The 20,153-nt window shown below is 36.0% G+C and overlaps 1 protein-coding gene and 2 non-coding genes across 5 annotated transcripts in view; 2 read left to right on the top strand and 1 right to left on the bottom strand.

Moving 5' to 3' along the window:
* The window catches only part of LOC143711983 (CLIP-associating protein 1-B-like), an 81,101-nt gene that overhangs the window by 54,075 nt on the left and 6,873 nt on the right, over positions 1-20,153 (bottom strand). For 2 of the 3 annotated variants that reach the window (XM_077204218.1, XM_077204219.1), the window contains exons 3-8: positions 15,514-15,592; positions 15,284-15,387; positions 15,101-15,192; positions 14,945-15,020; positions 12,097-12,194; positions 10,776-10,840 (exon numbers count right to left, since the gene is read on the bottom strand). In XM_077204218.1, the coding sequence (XP_077060333.1) occupies positions 10,776-10,840; positions 12,097-12,194; positions 14,945-15,020; positions 15,101-15,192; positions 15,284-15,387; positions 15,514-15,592 (514 nt within the window). Of the gene's footprint in view, positions 1-6,161; positions 6,271-10,775; positions 10,841-12,096; positions 12,195-14,944; positions 15,021-15,100; positions 15,193-15,283; positions 15,388-15,513; positions 15,593-20,153 lie in introns of those variants that run through there. The other variant, XM_077204220.1, reaches the window with a different exon arrangement.
* LOC143712241 (U4atac minor spliceosomal RNA) lies at positions 12,827-12,957 on the top strand. Its single transcript, XR_013195040.1, has one exon. It is a non-coding gene; the product is annotated as a U4atac minor spliceosomal RNA (small nuclear RNA).
* LOC143712240 (U4atac minor spliceosomal RNA) lies at positions 15,994-16,124 on the top strand. The gene has a single exon (XR_013195039.1). It is a non-coding gene; the product is annotated as a U4atac minor spliceosomal RNA (small nuclear RNA).

Genomic DNA, 20,153 nt, shown 5'->3' with positions numbered 1-20,153 from the left:
GTCTTCCGCCACATGCGCTCTGCTTTTCTGCATTGTCTTTTCATATTTTGCACTGCTGTTGAGTTTCTCCAAGGTGCTTTTTGTCTGCCACTCTTCTTCCTGACTTTCACAGGAGCAATATCATCAATTACACTCTTAACTTTTGAGTTAAAAGAATCAAGGAGAAAATCAACAGAGTCAGCAGATATGCTTGGTGTTAAAGATATAGCCTTCATAAATAGTACACTAGTGTTCTCATTTAAGCATCTCTTCTTGACAGACACAGATCTAGCTTCAATGGCAGGAGAGATCAATATATCAAAGAAAATACAAAAATGATCAGACAGTGCTACATCCTTAATAACAATTGATGAAATGTTTAGACCCTTACTGATAAGTAAATCTAGAGTGTGTCCACGATTATGTGTGGCTCCATGTACATGCTGAGTCAGATCAAAAGTTTTTAAAACAGTTTTGATTTCTTTTGCCATATTGTTTTCTGCATTATCTATGTGAATGTTATCTATGTGAATGAATGTACTACAAGCATACTGCATACTGAAATAATAATGCATACTACATGCATACTGCTTACTACAAGCAGACTGCATACTACATGCATACTAAAATAATACTGCCTACTACAAGCATACTGCTTACTACAATAATACTGCATACTGCTTACTACATGTATACTGAATACTATTTTTTAAAACCGTATGCGAAACAAAACAGTATGCAGTATGTAATGATAAATGTTTTAGTATGTTGTCACATGGCCTCACTTCAGCGCATGATTAATTCAGTGAATGTCTAGTTGTCATCTCATAATAAAAATTTCAAAATTAAAATAAAATATCTGTTCCAATTTGAGTAAAATGTATTAAATGTATAAAAAAGTAAAAAAAAGATTAAATCAATTTATTTAAAAATAAAAATGTATTATGAATTACTAATTATAACATATTTCATAAAAATAAATACATTAAAAACATTATATGAATAATAAAAAAAATATTATTAATACTGATATGAATAATAATAATTATTATTATTAATTTCTAGAGAGCTGTGTTTTGCAGAGAAGATGAGTCAAATTGATGGAGGCTAATTTGAATAATAATGAATAAAAGTGTAATTTAAAAATATCACAAGTATAATTAAAAACATTATAATTATTAGTTTCTAGAGGGCAGCCATAACGATCACCAGTGAGAGTGCCCGGGATAACCATAAGAGGGCACTCCAACCCTGACAATCACCACACATCCACAAACTCCATTCCCCATAATCCTTTGCCCAGACCATCATCCTGTCACGTGTCTGTCCTGTCTTGTATTGCACTTGGGTGTCTTTGTTATGTTCGGCCATGTGCTCTCGTTATTGTTTGATCCCTCCCCCTTGTTACCTGATTAGTGTTTGAGTTCTTCCACCTGTTCCCTCTTGATTTGTTCCCTTTTTAAGTCCCCTCTTGTTTGCAGTCTTTGTCGGATCGTTGTCATATGTTTTCCCAGTTTCTGTGTGATGGTCTTCGTGTTCAGAGTCAGTGTTTGTTCTTCAGGTTCAGTTTTTGTTTAATGTCTCATTTATTGTGTTTTCCCCCTTGTGGGTTTTTGCTTTGTGTTTTGTTTTCTTTTGTTAATAAATCATCCGTTGCTGCACTTGAGTCCTCCTCTCCACTTTTTGTAACTGTAACGTGACACATCCATTATCACTTTCACCTGTGTCTCATTACCTCATTACGCTCGAGGACCACATATAGGACTTCCTAGGTATTACCGATTTCACTAACCTCCCAGACTATGCTCTCATTGACTTCTTTTGTTATGGACTCAACAACCCATTATAATCCAAAATCGTAGACGAAAACAGGCAAAGGTCATAAACGCTAGGTAATCAGTCTAAACAATAACAGGGTCAGAGGCAAAAACCAGACAGAAGATCGAAAACCAAGATAAAGAAAACCAGGAGAACGCTTGGAATTGCAGTGTAAAGCCCTATTCGCACTGAATTAGTATTATCTGGGGACCTCGTGTGATTTAGAAATTCTGTCCTGTCCTGGATTATTCATCACAAATCAATCTGAGAGCATTGCATTGTGGGATAAACGACATCACTGAACATGAACAGCACATTTTGCACAAGAGAAGTAGGTACTAGGTATTCCATGTGAACAGAAAATTCACATAATGTACATGTGTGTACTACATACTGCAGAAATATTAATAGTGCAGTATAGTAATATCACACCCTATACACACACACAAAAGTTTGTGTCTAATCTAAACAGCTGACTGAAGTATGACATCATCATGACTCCTGGTGAAGTCATCACCTCGCGCTGACAAACACACAGTCACTCACACACTGAAAACACTCAGCACTTTTAAGGAGTCACAACACATCTAAAACACACTGATGGACGCGGCGTTTCTGATAGAAAGACAATAAATATTCAGTAATATCAGATTTAATGCACTGAAGATATTCTATGAGAACAAAATTTGAACTGAATTGAGCTAAATAATGACACTAATGCTACATATAATAATGATTCATGGCTGAAATTAACAGTGTAACAAATAATCAGCGCTCTAGTTATAAGTTAAAATGCAAAAGGAATATTGAGGAATATTGTGGTCTAATAGCAATATAAACATTGACAGATGCTAATGCAGGCCAGCAGGGGGCAGAACACTGAAGATAATCAGCTGGTTTGTGTTACAAAGCAAGTTTGCATTTTAGATATATGTCACTTCCTGCTGAAATTGTAATTACAATTGCAAAATCAATTGTAAATGAGTACAATAATAAAATGCCACAATGGGCCTTAAAACAAGACTCAAACTTTTATAACAAACATTATATAACAGATACACAAATACGATCCGGTTGAAAAATCTAAATCACAAATGATCAACACGGTCATATGAGTAAATAATAATCTCTGCAAGTAGAACACGGGCTGATTAGACAGAATCTGTCCTGATCCTGTGATTTAACTCCAGATTTCACAACAAACTGTGTTTGACGCCACACACTGATCATCCTGACTAATGATTCCTAGATCAAAAAAAGGAAAATTGGCGGAGAAAAGTGTAAAAACTTTGGGTTTTAAAACACATGGAAATATTCTGACCGCTGACATAAAAAGTGTCTGTGGCTTAAGAAACTGTTGCCGTATTAAAGTCAGTAAGTAGGGATGCACCGATACCGATACCAGTATCGGTATCGGGCCCGATACCAAGCTCATGTACTTGTACTCGTACTCGTAAAAATACCCCGATACCAAAGACCGATACCTCACGTATATCCTTAGCTTATATTTCTTAATTCTTATGAGCACTCTTCCTGCAGTTATAGTGTTGCTAGATTTAATAGTACACTCTAATATTTCACTTTACACTTTCGGCTGTGATTACATTGTTACTCAGTGTTATGTTAAACATTTGTTCTGTGATTTCTTTGGCACTTTATGACAAATTTGATTGTCTTGTTGTCTGTGATTTCTTTAGAACTTTGACAACTTTGTGACAGGCAGGTAAAAATTACATTCATTATGTCCTTGGTTTTGCCCTTTGGAGGTTATTGGACACTGTGAAATTTGGGCTTTGAAAATTTGTGATAAGCTCAATAAGAATGATTTATTTTTTTAAGTTTATTTAAGTTGTTGAAAATAAAGATGCTGATTTGTTCATTAGTCTCATTGTGTTGTTCTTAGAAAATTGCCACATAAAACGAGAAAACCCCCCAGTACAACAGGCATCGGTATCGGTATCGGCGAGTACCAGGAAAAAAATATCGGTACTCGTACTCGACCCTTAAAAAGTGGTATCGGTGCATCCCTATCAGTAAGGAAGTTCAACTACATACTCCTCATTAAGACTGAATGTGAGAAATATTCACTGACTGATGGGATGTTACATAACCAAAAATGTTTTAACATTATGGTGTAGTTAACAGAACACTGATGCAGACAAAATATGGTTTTAGTTTTAAATTTAGTTATCAGTAATAATCCTGATTTGAGTAAAGAAGCAAAAGGAATCACTACAACATTAATGCATGATCTATATAAAAAAAGAATACACCATTTTTTATTTATCATTACATTAATGAGAATTTGAAGAATTTAAATCTGCTTAATTGTCATGAAAACAGCCATAATGGAAAACATTGTTTTGAATGGTCCTAAATATAGTTTTCCTTTTGTTAATTCAAAATATAATTTCATCATTTGATTTTGGGGTGAATCACCCAAAAGTTTCCTTATCTGCATGTGTGCATGTTACAGTGCATTAACACATCAAACTAAACGATCTAACTCCCTCCTTAAGGCAAAAAAAAAACCACACAATATCTGATCAGCAATTCTCATTTTCCAGCCAAATGATTCTCTAACCTACTTTTAAAGTGTTTCATATGAAGTGACGAGTAGTTTGACCGACCAGAGGTAAAATAAAAAAAAAGTGTCCTATTTCAGCGGTGTGTCCAATCCAAAGCCGCTTATTTTTGCGCAGTAGTGTGTGTGTGTGGGCTGATCTCAAAATGCAAATCCCACACACACATTCACTCTTACGAAACACACACAAGATGCTGTAAACACACTGAAATCCCCCCGTTTCTCTTTCCTGAAACAGCGCAGAAAGACCATATTAAACTGCACAAACCTCCGTTAGATTTCATGTTGTCGGACATCTAATGCTGACGTTGATGCCCGTCTCTCTCTGATTCACAATCACAGGCCTCTATTCACCGCAGGCATGTTAATTGGCAGCTGAGAAATGCAGGACAAAAGCAACATTCAGCTGAAAACACAAACATCGGAGGAAACTGAGGCTCATTTTCTCTTCATTACAGTTGCTGTTTATGGAGCACACCAAGACAAACTAATTGATTTTAACTGACTATTGTTTTAAAACGGATTTTATTTGTGTGTTTGATTACTAGTGCTCATTTTATTGCTAGTAACTTCAGCGACTCGCATCTGGTATGAAGATTTGTCTCAGTTCATTTATTTGTTCATTAAATAGTGCCAGTTTCTTTGGCTATGTTCATGGTGAAAACTATATGTGAATTATTGAAGTTTGACAGAAGATGTTCATGACCCATTTTTCCAAAAACAATCTAAAACTACATTTGTATTAACTTTTCAAGAATATTAGTAATTTTCTCAGACGAGTAGAAATATTGCAATCCACTTGAGTTATTAAATTTGATAATATATACTTAAAATATATTTACAATTTTAAATTCTAAAACTAAATTTGGGTTAATTTGATTAAAAACAAAACATTTTTAAATTTTCTGAGAGAAGTACAAGTGTAAATGTGGTCTAAACTGTTTAATTTGCATAATGTTAAGAATGTGTCTAGTCATACATTAGTCTTCTTTTTTATCTAAAATTAGATCAATCTAATTTTTATGCAACTGACTTTAATAAAAGTTATGACCTTCAAGAAAAAAAAAGAGATGATTAACTTGTAATAGTGTAAGCGGGTTATGCAACAGGCGGTCAGAAATGCATGTGACCTGACAAGCAATCACAGTATATTAGGGAATTTCTGCAAACTGTGCATTTTTATTCTGCGCTTTATATAAGTCACTACATTGATGCATGTTATGTTCGTCACGAAATCAGAGACCTTCCCCTCAAAGATAGAAATCTGATCACAAGTGGTCACGTATGAGATGTAAATACCAGGTGTAAACGGGGCAAAGGTGGTAACGGGAACGAATGCTATCAGAAAATTTCCTAAACGTGAAAAAGACAAACATCCCAGGACCCTGAAGTTGTGTGAATGGAAGAGTATCAAATATTGAGTTCATGATCATGAATACTTCAGAGCACTTCAGATACCTGAGACGTGAAACTCACATGAACTGAACCAGCAAACGAGCCGTTAAACAGCATTAATATGCTAATGATGTTGATTCCAAGTTGCAGCTCGAAACATCCAGCTTCAGATATACAAGATGAGCTTGAGACATTCAGAAGATTATAAAACTCGCACCTGAATAGAAACGAGGACGACTATCAGACGAAACCCTGAAACACTGGATCCTTCCATGCATTAGATCACATCATTACACAGAAACACATCTTTAACGCACCTGCAACACACTGGTGAAACACAACCGGAGCTGCTGATCTAAACGCAGAAATGTTCATGAGATCTTACCGTCCCCTGCTGTCATGACGGAGGCTTGGTTTGGAGAAATGAAGCTCTGCTGTGTCTTGTGACTGAACACACACACACACACACATACTGCATCTGCAGCGACTCCCTCTCTACTGACCTCACTCACATTTAAAGGAATAGTTCACACAAAAATGAAAAGTCTGTCAAATCTGTTATCTGAGCATAAATCACAATGACATTTCAGAACTTTGATGGAGTGAAAGAGCATCAGTGACAAAAAAGCCTGTTTACAACAAGGACGATAACTATTATGATAAGATATAGTATTAAAATCATTCAAAATACAAAAGAATAGCAGAGTTCACACACCACAACTATAACGATAACGGCACAGAGAAACGATATAGTTGGAATCACTTTCAGTTTTATTTTTAGATTAAACATTGACAATCAGAATCCATCCTGCTTTAAAGAGCTGAAGCGTTTAAAGCGACAGACGACAAAACTTCAGCGCTTATAAACAGGAGGATATTGTGCGCAGGTGTGGACGCTAATATAGGTGTTGTTCTTGGTGTGAACGAGCCTTAAATCTCTTCCTCACAGAAAAGCATCATATTATTTCAGAACACTCAGAATATAGTGCTTGTGTCAAATGGAGTAACTTAATGATGCTTTTATGGTGTTTTTGTCCATTTTGGAGTCAGAATAAATCAACATCCATTTTTACTGTATGGAAAACAGCAGCTCAGACGTTCTGGTAAATAAAAATAAAAACACATATACTTCAGAAGCAAAATGACATTGAGTCTTGTTTTCTGAAAAATGCATCAAAATGAAGTGAGTTTATGCTTTATGCTGTAGAGTGACTGATGTTAATGTGAAGGACGCCTGAGAGCCTCTCTTCCGTTCAATAAAACGAACGAATGCTTATACAATGTTCAGGATGATAAGCTGAAAGAGCCGTTCTGTACTGTAATGTCAATGTGTGTCATGGATTCATTCAAGCTATAGTCTCACAGAGCCAGATCTATATAGTCAACAGTCTCAAATATACTTTATAAAATCAGAGACTGTTCCCTCAAAGACAGAAATCTGATCACATGTGGTCACATTTGAGTTGTATATACCAAGTGTAAACCGGACCAAAGCTAATAACGGGAACATTTTCCTCTTCAACAGCCTGATTGTGAGAGCAGCGAACGCTATCAGAAAATAAAAATATAATCAAACTATCATAACAGTGTAATTTTAATGAGCTCATCTGTCGACATGTTGCCGGTGAATCTCAGATCTGCTGCAAACACACACATCACTATGATCAGATGCTTTCTGAACAGCACATATTTACACATTCCTTTAAACATCACTCTCAGCTAGGGCTGTGCAATTAATTGAATTTCGGCTCCCAACGATCACCAAAATAGTACAATCGAATAAAAACGATTATTTTGCTATGTTCTGTTTTGCAAGAACACTCTTATTTTGTCTTGTGTTCTGAATGACACGCGCACATCCACCCCTCCCGAAGCCATAAACTTTCTCAGTTTGAATGTTTAAACTGATAAGACTTAAAAAGAAGTGAGAATTATCAACTTTATTTATGATGCAATGCTGGCCCGATTCTGCAAGTGACAATTCCGTCATGTCCCGACTCCCGACTCATGTTTCGACGCTTGCCTTGTCCAACCCGTTTTGAGCGACAGAGAGAGAGAAGACGCAGCACAGCTGAACAAACACACGGTTTGTGAAATTGCGTCTTGGAGAAAGTTTTAAAATGATTGATTTGATTTTATAATCTGTGTGGATTAATTTGGGCTACTTATACAATCTACATGCTAGAGTGAATCAATGTTTGCGGGGGAATTGCCCGCATTATAAGTGGTAAACCAGCGTGAATTATTAAATACTTATTGAAGTATTATCTGTTATATTATTTATTTTAATAGTTAAAGTACCATAAATGTTCAAATTTCTATTTTTTAAGAATTGTTGAAATAAATCTTTCTAATAAATGTAACACGTTCCCAAAGTCATGTGAAATAATCGTGTTACATAAATAATCGTGATTTCAGTACTGACCAAAATAATCGTGATTATGATTTTTCCCATAATCGAGCAGCCCTACCAGAAGTGGACGGCGTCGGGATGTTCGTTAACAGTATATCACTACAAAGCTATTTCCGAATTATATTTACCCCTAAGAAAAGAACGAAAAAGATCTTCACTGAGTGTAAATCGAGTCTTGAATCATGTTCAGTCTCTTGTACGTTACGAGCAGTAAGTGCTGCTGCAGTTCACTTAACGGCCACCGGTGTCACTAATAACACGGGTTTCTGAATTATACAAATAGCCCCTTTAAACCATAAACTCACTTCATTTTGATACATTTTTCAGAAAACAAGACTTAATGTCTCATGTCATTTTGCTTCAAGCAAATATATCTTGATTTAAGAATGTTTGCACTGGAAAACAAGACAAAAATACCGATGTGTATAAACGAAAGACTGTTCCAGACGTGTCTCGTGTCGTTCCTCGGCTGTGATGGTTTGTATTTGGCTGAAGTCTCTCTTCGAAGTGTTTTGTTTTAAGGGGCCGCCGTGTGTCTGTAATGCCGTTAACCTTTAAACAGGCCTGGAAACAAATGCTGCCTGCATGTTTGGCCTTTTATTGTAATTCAGGCCCCGTCCACACTACTGCGTTTTCGTTTAAAAACTGAGAATTAAAACGAAAACGATCTCCGTCCACACCAGCGTTTTAGCTGTGTATTAGAATTGATCTCCGTCCACATTAAAACGACTGAAAACTCGGATCACGTGACCATTCTCCAACACTGTGCATGCGCGTGCCGGTGTAAACAGGAAACGGATGGACTATTCCTCAGATTTGATGAGGAAGCAAGTAACGTTAGCTACCTCTGCAAAGATTAGAAAATGTCGAAGACCAGAGATTTCTTTTCATGGACCGCCGCTGCACACGGGAATTGTCATAGATCGCTCGAATAATAGTTTGCCTCCGGCGCATGTAGGCAGTTATAGCATTGTAAAATGCAGAATTTGCTTGCACAACAGCTGCTAACAAAGACATTAAAGTCAGTAACGCTTGTAATTCGTTATCCATGTTGCACTCACTAACATCAGCTACGTAGTCCAGGATGTTTTTGTTTGTTTTCTTCCGGTGACGGGACATGTGATGGGTGGCTGACGAATCAGGGAAGGATACGTCATGGGTGATGACACCCAATCATAGAGCCGAGCGTGACCTTCTACGTCATCGTTTCTAAACTCCTCCGTTTTGTCCCGTCTACACTAAAACGCCCTCCGAAGATTCAAAACGAAAAACGGAGCTGCAGCGTTTCTAAACTTCTCCGTTTTGGGTCTTCGTTTTTCCCGTTTTAGTGTGGACGGGAGGTGCAAACGTAGCAAAAGGTCTCCGTTTTTAAACGAAAACGCAGTAGTGTGGACGGGGCCTCAGAGAGCGCTGAATGTTCAAAACCATAACGAAAACATTTCTACAGCATTACAACATTATTATGAGCCGTACAGCTGCATAATATATCTACTCACTTACGCTCAGAAATCTTCCTGCTTAATAAAATCTACAATCCTGCGAAAACTCCTGCTATAATCCAAAACACTTTCTACACTGACTGCACAATGAATCTCTTATTGACATCATGTGTACACTTTGTTGGCAATAATGGAAGGATTTGCAAGCATGAAGAACATTAAAGCACACACCAACAAAAACTCAGTAACAAAAACTAACTTAATCACCTCTGATTGGCTATTGCGTTCATGCGCTCAACAGATACGTCTGTGATTGGCTACAATGATCACATCAAAAGCATGTTGTAAAAAGAAACCGTTGACGCTCTTCACAGAGCGCTTTCACACTTACACACTTGAGCGTTTGCCTATCAACAGATAACAAATATTTTAAATATATTTTTTAAAATTCAGTATCAATTTCAGTACCGGTAGTACTTATGACAACCCTATTCAGGACTATTCAGATGCTTGGTTTTCACCAACCAGGTAAAAAAAAACACAGACTTGTGGAAGTGATACAACAGACATCTGGTGTAAAATATTGCTGTCTCACGAGTCACGACACTCTCATGCACAAACACGAGCAGTTTCTTCAATGTTAATCTATCTTAGCCTAATGCACTACTAAACCATGGTGCAATTATAAGATGATTGACAGGAAACATTGTGGGTGCTTGACACTTTTGAAACAGTCATCACTTCTGCCATTTATATGCTTTAGATTGAATGTCTTTAAATGCATATGGATGTATTTTCTTCATTTGCATAATGTACTGTAGAAAGGGAAAACGTATTACTGTTTGTAAACTGTGAAATGCTGATGGATGAAGTCTGTACATATTCCACCATCTCAAACGAAACCAAAACTACAGTCAAAACACACACACAAAATCACACGCACAATGAAACTGGGGCAGCGAGGAAACAATAGCTGAACAACAGGAACAATCTCACCAGCGAGCAATTCACACACACATAGAAGAAACCTCAGTTAATGTCCCAGTAACGTCATACAGCACCTGAACACGCTTTCATCGCTTTCATCCCTGTTCCTGCTCACACACACATCACTTCCAGCACGTCAAACAAAACCAGATTCACTCACCTGAGGACAGGATCATGTTCCCAGACCTCTGGACTTCATCAAACCTGCTGAAAATCACATTCAACCTGAACAAAACAAACAGAAAACGCTTAATACAAGCAATACAATATTGAACACACTATAAAAAAGAATAATTCAAACACACATATACACTAACACTGTCACTATTTTATTTGTAACACAGAAAACAGCGGAGAAAAATGAAAAGTGTTAAGCTTTTACAAAATAAATCCTAAAGGGATAAATAATTATACATTTTTAATATGTTTTAAAAAGAAAATATGTTTTGTAAAATGTTGATGGGAGTGTTGTCATGATGCAGTGATTTTAATAATAATGATATCTATATATTTAATAATAATCAAGTTTTTTATGTTGTTTGTATGTCTATGTGGTGTTTTTAATGTGCTTTAAGACAAACCATGTGCAAATTCATCATTCAACACCATTGCTGAGTATTTTATCCTTAAAACTGCAGTGAACCAAAGACTCAAAGTCTCAAAAACGCCCGTTTCCTACTGTCACAAACATGTGACCAATCCCGTCACGAGGGGGCGGGGCTTTTCTCCACTGACTTACTATGGATGTCGATGCTGATTTTTAGAAGCCAGCTGTGTTCAAACATATACGGCTGAATTTACATTAACACTAACATTTACACTTGTGTTTACTACAGTTGATCAGGTAATATGAACTGCTGTGAGTGAATGGAGGCGGGGACTCATTTGCATATTCATGAGTCCGTGTATACTAAATGAAGTAAGGGTGTCGAGTTACATTCAAGCTATTTTAAAGCATGAAGAAATTTTTTTCACAGGAAAAAAATCTTAAATATGTAATTTTGATTATCAAAGATTAGTTTAAGGGATAAAGTTAACTTTATTTTGTTTTTTTTTATTGTTTTTTGCTTTTAAACTATACACGTAAACATATACATTTCCATGTAACAGAAAGAAGAAGAAAAAACACAAAAAAACGAACAAAAACAACAGCCTCTCCATATTTTACATTAATATTCGATGCATCCTCTTTTCTTCGTCTTTTAGTAACACCTTTCCAAGTCTAACACATTTTAAGAACGATCTGAAAGGTCCCCAAACTCCATCAAAAATTTTACATTTGTCCCTTAAAATATAAGTCATCTTTTCCATTGACATATTTGTTACCATTTCTTTTAGCCAACGTCCTAAACTTGGTGCACAAATACTCTTCCAATTTAAAGAAATAAGCCGTTTTGCTTGAAGAATGACTATATATATAAATATATACTCATTCTGGGATAGTTATTGACTACAGGAGGACAGCAATGTGGTTTTATTACCGTGACTGAGGCAGTCCCTTTTTCCCCAGATCCATCCTCACTCTCTCTCCCACATGTCTGTAAATCTCCACCAGGCAGTTCATCGCACCGTCTCGAACCTGCAAAACACATAGAGACACTGATTTACCTATAACTATGTTTAAAAGTACTGCTTAATGCACAGTATACAGCCCACGATTTTTAAAAATATTAATTATGTGAGATAAGAGCCCTCTGTGGTAAATAATCACTGAATCCTCTCAACTAACGCCTCGTTTACACGAAGGGAAGACGCAGATATTTCCATGCGGTTTGGCCTCTCATTTACACGAAAACCCTGTTTTTATCACAGAAAACGATTATTTCTGAAATTTCTGATATGTGTTCGGTTACGTGTTGCCGTGTCAACTGTGAGACGTCACATTATGCGCCAGAAAATGTTTCACGTCATGTGAGCGCCCAGTTTGGCATAGTTATGATGGCGCTCGGCGGCGTATCTATGCGTGTTGATGTAAATGACAACTTTTTTGAAAACGATGTTGTGTGCACGATGTTATTATTGAAAACGGAGGGGGGGAAATATTTGTTTCTATAAAAAAAAGGATATGTGTAAATGTGGCCTAAACCATACTGAATCAAACAAACACAATATATCACATAAACAGCAGTTTTTTTCGTTCATCACTGTCACCATCACTGTGAACGGCAGCAGGACTGAAGGAACCCATTGGCTGCAGTGATGACATCTTTAACCTTCCTTGTCTGGGGGTGGATTGGGATGTTCAATGAACGTGTAGTGAGAACAGCCCTGCTAACACCTAACCAACACAACTCGCATCACCTAAACTACCCAGTTCAGGCTATGGTGCAATTTTTAGAGCTCCTCATATATTGTAATAACAAAGAAAGAACATGTTCAAATCAAAAGAACAGTGTCCTCCTCTCAATGTCTGAGTTTGTACACTGACGACACTTGATTCTATACTGAACACACACATGCCATAACATGATCCGCAAATGTATAAAAGTGTAAAAAAATAAAGAAAGCATAAAAAAACAATATAATAAATATAGTTATTTAGTAACACCCCACTAGTGGTGGGCGATACTGCAAAATTTGGTATCGATCCGATACCAAATACATATAGGGTCAGTATTACCGATACCAATACGATACTTTTTACTTAAAAAAATAATTTTGTGTAGGTGAATGAATGATCAATTCTTTAGGCAATGTTTTTTTATTAATGTATTGAAGTGCACACAATTATTAGTTGTTAGGCACTGTAGAATGAATGTTTTACAGCCTTTAAAAAATAAAAAAAATAATAAAAAATAAAAAACTGTCCCTTTTTTCTGGTTTTAAAAGCAAATTAAATAAAGAGAAATAAAGTGCACACAATTATTACTGAAGAACAAACAAAGAACAAATATACCTGTGCAATTACATTCCCTGAGCCCCCCGTCTGTTCCTCTCGGCCGTCCTGGGGTGCGTTTCCCAAGGCCAACTATGGTCGCAACTTCCGTCGTTACCAGTAGAGTTCGATGGAAATTGCGATCATAGTTGGCCAACGATGCTTTTGGGAAACGCACCCCTGATCTCTCATTCAATGTGCTATTATCAGCCTTCGCTGCTCCTCGGCGCGTCGTGTCAGTGAGTCTTATGACGACACAACAACGAATCACAGAAGAGCAGCAGGAGGGGGAGGAGGAGCAAATGGATGTGAAAGCAGCGTTTGCTCAGGATTGTAGAGGTAGAAGACACGAGCAAAGTATAGTGAACGTAGAGGAGAGATATTTAAATTAAAATATCGATTCAATTACAATTGTATCGATCTGATACCAATATCAGTGTTGGCATCGAAACTATCGATATTTTGATCGATCCGCCCACCCCTACACCCCACAACACATGAAAATCCCATACATGGGATTTTTAAGTAGGCTTGATCATTTCTGATGGACCTATAACTATGTTCAAAAGTACTGTTTATTGCACAGTATACAGCCCACGATTCTTTGTAAAATTTTATGTGAAACTACACAATATGCAATACTAAACAATTGTACAGGACTTCACTATGCTGCATCAAATAATTAAAAAAATAGATGTTTAAATTAGGCCTGTCACAATCATACATTTTATGCATACAATTAATTGTCATACAAATAATTGCGATAACACATTAATTCTGTGTTCATGTCACTTGCAGTGCAAGCCTAACACATTATTATTTTACATAGAATCTTATATAATATAGTAATAAAAATAATAAAATAGACCCATATGATTTAATTTAATGCTGTGAAAATGAATATTAATATAATATAATATAATATAATATAATATAATATAATTCAACCCACAAACCGCACATATCTTTGTGCACAGTGTTTTTTATAATCTTTGGTAAAAATGTGTTTGAAATTAAAACTGAACCGTTAATACGGTTATCTCAAATAATTGCAATTAGATTGAATATCACAATCAGATGAATAATCAGTAATCCAGACAGTCCTAGTTTAAATAGTTAAAGAGTAGTTTGTTTAAAATAATTGCTGCTGCATTCGCCACATTGGAAACATACATGAAATATACTATATAAAGCTCAAATAAAACAACTAAAGTTGAGTGTGGTTTTATATATATCCTTTTTATGTAGCATGTAAATATGGTAACCATTCACTCAGTAACATGTTATATAATTAAATAAGCATGGTTTTACCATCTCATAGTCGTCTCAATGTCAGTCGCAGTCCCTGTGATCACCAGCAGGAGGAGACATAGACCACGATACTACAATCCCAGCCATCTCACGAAACACAAAACAGAATAAAAGTCTGTAGATGTGAAGATAAACACTCTCACCTGACTAGTGGGGTCTCCCAACAAATGACAAATGTGAGGAACGATCTTGCTAAGGGTTAAGCCGTGGGCTCCATATCTGCAGCACAAAGGAAAAAGACATTTAAAATAAAATTGAATTTTAAATTAAACTAAACTGTAAATCTGATGGATACATACACATTAAGAGTGGAAATAAGGCAAAAGCAAACAGCTTCTCTGGTCCTGTTGTTTTTATGTCTGAAGCCGCCCAGCATTCGGTCCCAAACATACTGCGAAAATATAAATATATATATGCTTTTATCAGTTTTAACCACAGTTAAAAGGAGTTTTACTCTAAAGCAGGACGCAAAAGTGTTTCACCTGCGGATTGGCCGCTTGGTCCATGATTTTCAACAGAAGTGACTGTGCTTGATCTCGAACCTGGTCCTTAGAATCACCTAAACGATCGATTAAACTGGGCAGAACTGAGAGAAGAAGAAACAACACTTTAGATTATTAGCATCTGCATTGTTCTGAGAATCAACAAACGTATGAAAATCAGTGATCAAATGCATATTTTTATTTATAATACATATTACTAAATTATTCACCTGTTCCTATGTGTGTTTTGAAGCGTTCCTGTAGTCTGGTCACTAGAGCGGACACTATGTCCATTCCCAGCAGAGCCACCTTAAAAAGACAAAACAATATGAATCTAAAAATAAGATAAGATAAAAGAAGGATATTTTAATAAAAATATCAATAACTTGCATTACAAATATCATTCAGTAACATTTTAAAGTCAAAACCACACTGAAAACTCTTGTTTTGTAAATCAGAGAGTGTATGCAAATTCAAACAGCAAAGGATTATGGGTAATGCCAACTGTACTGCATTTTAATGTCAGGTAATCACAAAAATAAGAGTCTTTTATGGTAAATAATCACTAAATCCTTTCAATTAAACCATCCTGAATCAAACAAGCACAATATATCACATAAACAGCAGTTTTTGTCGTTCATCACTGTCACCATCACTGTGAACGGCAGCAGGACTGAAGGAACACATTGGCTGCAGTGATGACATCTTTAACCTTCCTTGTCTGGGGGTGGATTGGGATGTTCAATGAACGTGTAGTGAGAACAGCCCTGCTAACACCTAACCAACACAACTCGCATCACCTGAACTACCCAGTTTGGGCTATGGTGCAATTTTTGGAACCCATTATATGTTCACAATGTAAAGTCAGAAACATTAAAATATTATACATTTACACTCACTAGTTAATTTTCTTTGCGAGTAACTATATTTGTACTAGTTGAAAACAATTACTTGATCAGCAAATGAGTAAAATTTATTAAAAAATCCTTAATGTCATAATTAATCATACCCCACAACAACGGAAAAACTCTCTACTTTATGATTATTAAACAGATCATTTCTGATTTCAATGAAAAACATACATTAATTAATCATAAGAATATGATGTGATTATGGCACTGAATTGCATTGCATTGTTCACCAGTAATGTTTGCATGTTTTATTAAACTGTTTTGAGATATATACAAAAAATTTGAATGAATTTGTTTCTTCTTAAAAATCTTTGAATCTATGTGTTTTTACACAGAGATTATTATATGCGACTATTATCTTCTAGGCTCTGGCGGCCTGCTATAGTCTAATCTGTGCCGCCCCAGTTTCATAATGAACTGAAAATATTAAAAAACTTCTCATAATAACATTAAATGTCTCTAATGTTGTTGTGCGCCATTGCTTTGGTAAAGTATGTGTCAAACAAACTAAAAATCGAAAGCACATTATGGCTTTGTGCCCTATCGAATCGCAACAGACTGTGAATTAAATAAAGTAACTTAAGTTTACAGTATGTTTGCGCTGCGTGTTTCAAAGCGTAGTGAACACTTGTGATCCGGTGTTTCCGCGTCTCAGAACGGCTCAATCGGCATGTGTTCAATTTAGCGTGTATTCGGTAATGTAGCTGGCACCAGTTATGCATTATTTACACATTTGCATAATTTTGCATAAATAAATTAAAAGCTCCACTGCTGTTTGCATCAAAATAAAAGCTCAACTGCAGTTTGTGTCAAAATAAAAGCTCAACTGCAGATTGTGTCAAAATAAAAGCTCAACTGCAGTTTGCATAAAAATAAAAGCTCAACTACAGTTTGCGTCAACATAAAAGTTCAACTAAAGTTTCCACCAAAATTCCATCAAAATAATAGCACAACTGCAGTTTGCGTCAAAATAAAAGCTCAACTAAAGTTTCCATCAAAATTCCGTCAAAATAAAAGCACAACTGCAGTTTGCGTCAAAATAAAAGCTCAACTAAAGTTTCCATCAAAATTCCGTCAAAATAAAAGCTCAACTGCAGTTTTCATCAAAATAAAAGCTCAACTACAGTTTGCGTCAAAATAAAAGTTCAACTAAAGTTTGCATCAAAATTCCATCAAAATAAAAGCACAACTGCAGTTTGCATCAAAATAAAAGCTCAACTAAAGTTTCCATCAAAATTCCGTCAAAATAAAAGCTCAACAGCAGTTTGCATCAAAATAAAAGCTCAACTACAGTTTGCGTCAAAATAAAAGTTCAACTAAAGTTTGCAACAAAATTCCATCAAAATAAAAGAACAACTGCAGTTTGCGTCAAAATAAAAGCACAACTGCAGTTTGCGTCAAAATAAAAGCACAACTGCAGTTTGCGTCAAAATAAAAGCTCAACTGCAGTTTGCGTCAAAATAAAAGCTCAACTACAGTTTGCGTCAAAATAAAAGCTCAACTGCAGTTTGCGTCAAAATAAAAGCTCAACTGCAGTTTGCGTCAAAATAAAAGCTCAACTGCAGTTTGAGTCAAAATAAAAGCTCAACTACAGTTTGCGTCAAAATAAAAGCTCAACTGCAGTTTGCGTCAAAATAAAAGCTCAACTGCAGTTTGCGTCAAAATAAAAGCTCAACTACAGTTTGCGTCAAAATAAAAGCTCAACTGCAGTTTGCGTCAAAATAAAAGCTCAACTGCAGTTTGCGTCAAAATAAAAGCTCAACTACAGTTTGCGTCAAAATAAAAGCTCAACTGCAGTTTGAGTCAAAATAAAAGCTCAAGGCTTTATCTCTTGCATTTGGAAGCTTGTTTCCGCCACTGAATAAAAAATAAAAAAGGTAATTGCGAATTTTTATCTTTTTATCTGGGATTCATGTCCCCAGACCCCCCCAAGAGGAACATAAGTCCATCCCCATAATCTCACAAAATCCTGTACGAAACACTGCTATATTGCATGAACCAGATGCATGCTTTTTCTACACAAAATTCAGCAGATTACATGCCACATTTAAGTACCACATGGGTTTATTACAACATTAGAATGTTTATTCCATCACATTCATCCTAACTGTGACTTTGAGCATGTGTGAGGTAAAATAAGATGGCCCGTGTTGCAGTGGGACCCCTCGCTGTCCTCATTACGGAGAGTGGGGTGATTACTCTCGGCTGGGTTTCCAGGCCAGCTGTGGGACGAGCGCTCTGATTGGCCGCGGAGACTCAGGCGTTTGTGAGCTGTTAAACGTTTGTTAAAGGAGTCCAGAGGTGCGAAGAACACATGCACATTAACTCTTGCACAATGCACATCACTTCATGTTTATTAAGAGCTTATACTGCATCACAGATCTATCAAACTAAAGACAGATTATCGATTCCATTTATCTAATTAAAATGTATTTTATTCCCCATGTCTCTGGGAGTGTCATTACAGTAACATTAGTACAGCAGGGCTGCTATTACAAATTCATCACTCATGCTGAACTACATTCACTGTAGCCACATCTTCTGATGACTGTGAGTGAAATCCGTGGGATGGATTTCAATATGTGCATTAAAGGGATAGTTCACCCAAAATAACCTCATGTTGTTTCAAACCTGTATGCATTTCTTTCTTCTTCAGAACAGAAACGTGGGGTGCAAAATTAAAAAGAGGCATCGACAAATAAGCTGGCAGAAGCACCGTTTTTTCCCCCCCGATTTCTCTCTGCATGTGCAGATCAGGTTTTATGAACTTTATGCATCTGTACATCAAAGACACAACAGCTGGAGTACAGGAGAGTACTAAAAAGACCGGATTCACGTCACTTTTGTACAATTTTTGCCCTTTTGCATCCACACTGAGACCTAAGCCATCGGGAGTGACACAAAATGAGAAAATCATCCTCATCTTGACCAACTTAACACAGTGAACACATTCGTCTCATACAAAAAAACACACACAATATCGACTTTAAAACACTCTTCAAGCACTGCTGCCATCTGTCATTGGTCAAAAAGATACAAAGAAACAAAAGAAAACATAGCTCCGCCCCCAATCTCACGCCATTGGCTGGCTAATCAAATATACAAATTATACATCACCTCCAGTTAGTCAACTGACAAAACTATTAAACAACCATCAGGTTGCAAACACTCTGCTCTTCACACAGTCATTGAGTTATTTTAATATTCTCAGGCTGAATCATCATCACTCTTCTCCAACAGGCCATTGAAGCCCACGCAGATACATGTTCTCTCTCAGTGTAGGAAGAAAGTTTAGTAATATGAGAAGCGCTTACCAACAAAAGAGAAGCAGTTTCTGTCAAAATAAAAGTTTAATGGTTTAACATTTGAAAAGAAATTAAGACAGTCATACATATTATTATTGTAATTCTTATTCTACTCTGTCAATGTAAAAATAAAATGTGATTATTATAATTATTATTATAGCCATATTGGTATTTAACACAACATTTTGGCCAAATTGCACAGCCCTACAAACACAGCAAACCTGCAAATTTGTATTGCATTTTCAATCGCAATCACAATTTTGATCAGAAAATTCAGAATTTTTTTTTTCTCAATCCTACAGCACTAACCTTCCTCAATACGCATGTGTTTCCCAGTCAAAATAAAGGTTTAATGGTTTAACGTTTGTAAGGAAAATAAGACAGCCATTAGTATTGTAATTGAACACCTGCAATGTAAAATGAAATTATTATACTATTTTTCTTATATACTCATCTTATTTATTTTACAGTGATATATAACCATAGTAATAGTACATTATTTTGTTTTTATTTAGTAATTTATATTATTAGCCAAGTAGTACTAAATAAAAATACTTTTATTTTGGCAATATTTTGGCAATCACATAATACATTGCAATGATCTCAGTGGAAAAATAGGCGTTATCTAAAATGATAAATAAACTTATATTTCAT

This window comes from Siphateles boraxobius, unplaced genomic scaffold, assembly GCF_051911475.1.
Source record: "Siphateles boraxobius isolate OS27281-9 unplaced genomic scaffold, OSU_SipBor_1 5, whole genome shotgun sequence".
Classification (NCBI taxonomy): Eukaryota; Metazoa; Chordata; class Actinopteri; order Cypriniformes; family Leuciscidae; genus Siphateles; species Siphateles boraxobius.
This window is presented reverse-complemented; position numbering and strand designations above follow the sequence as displayed.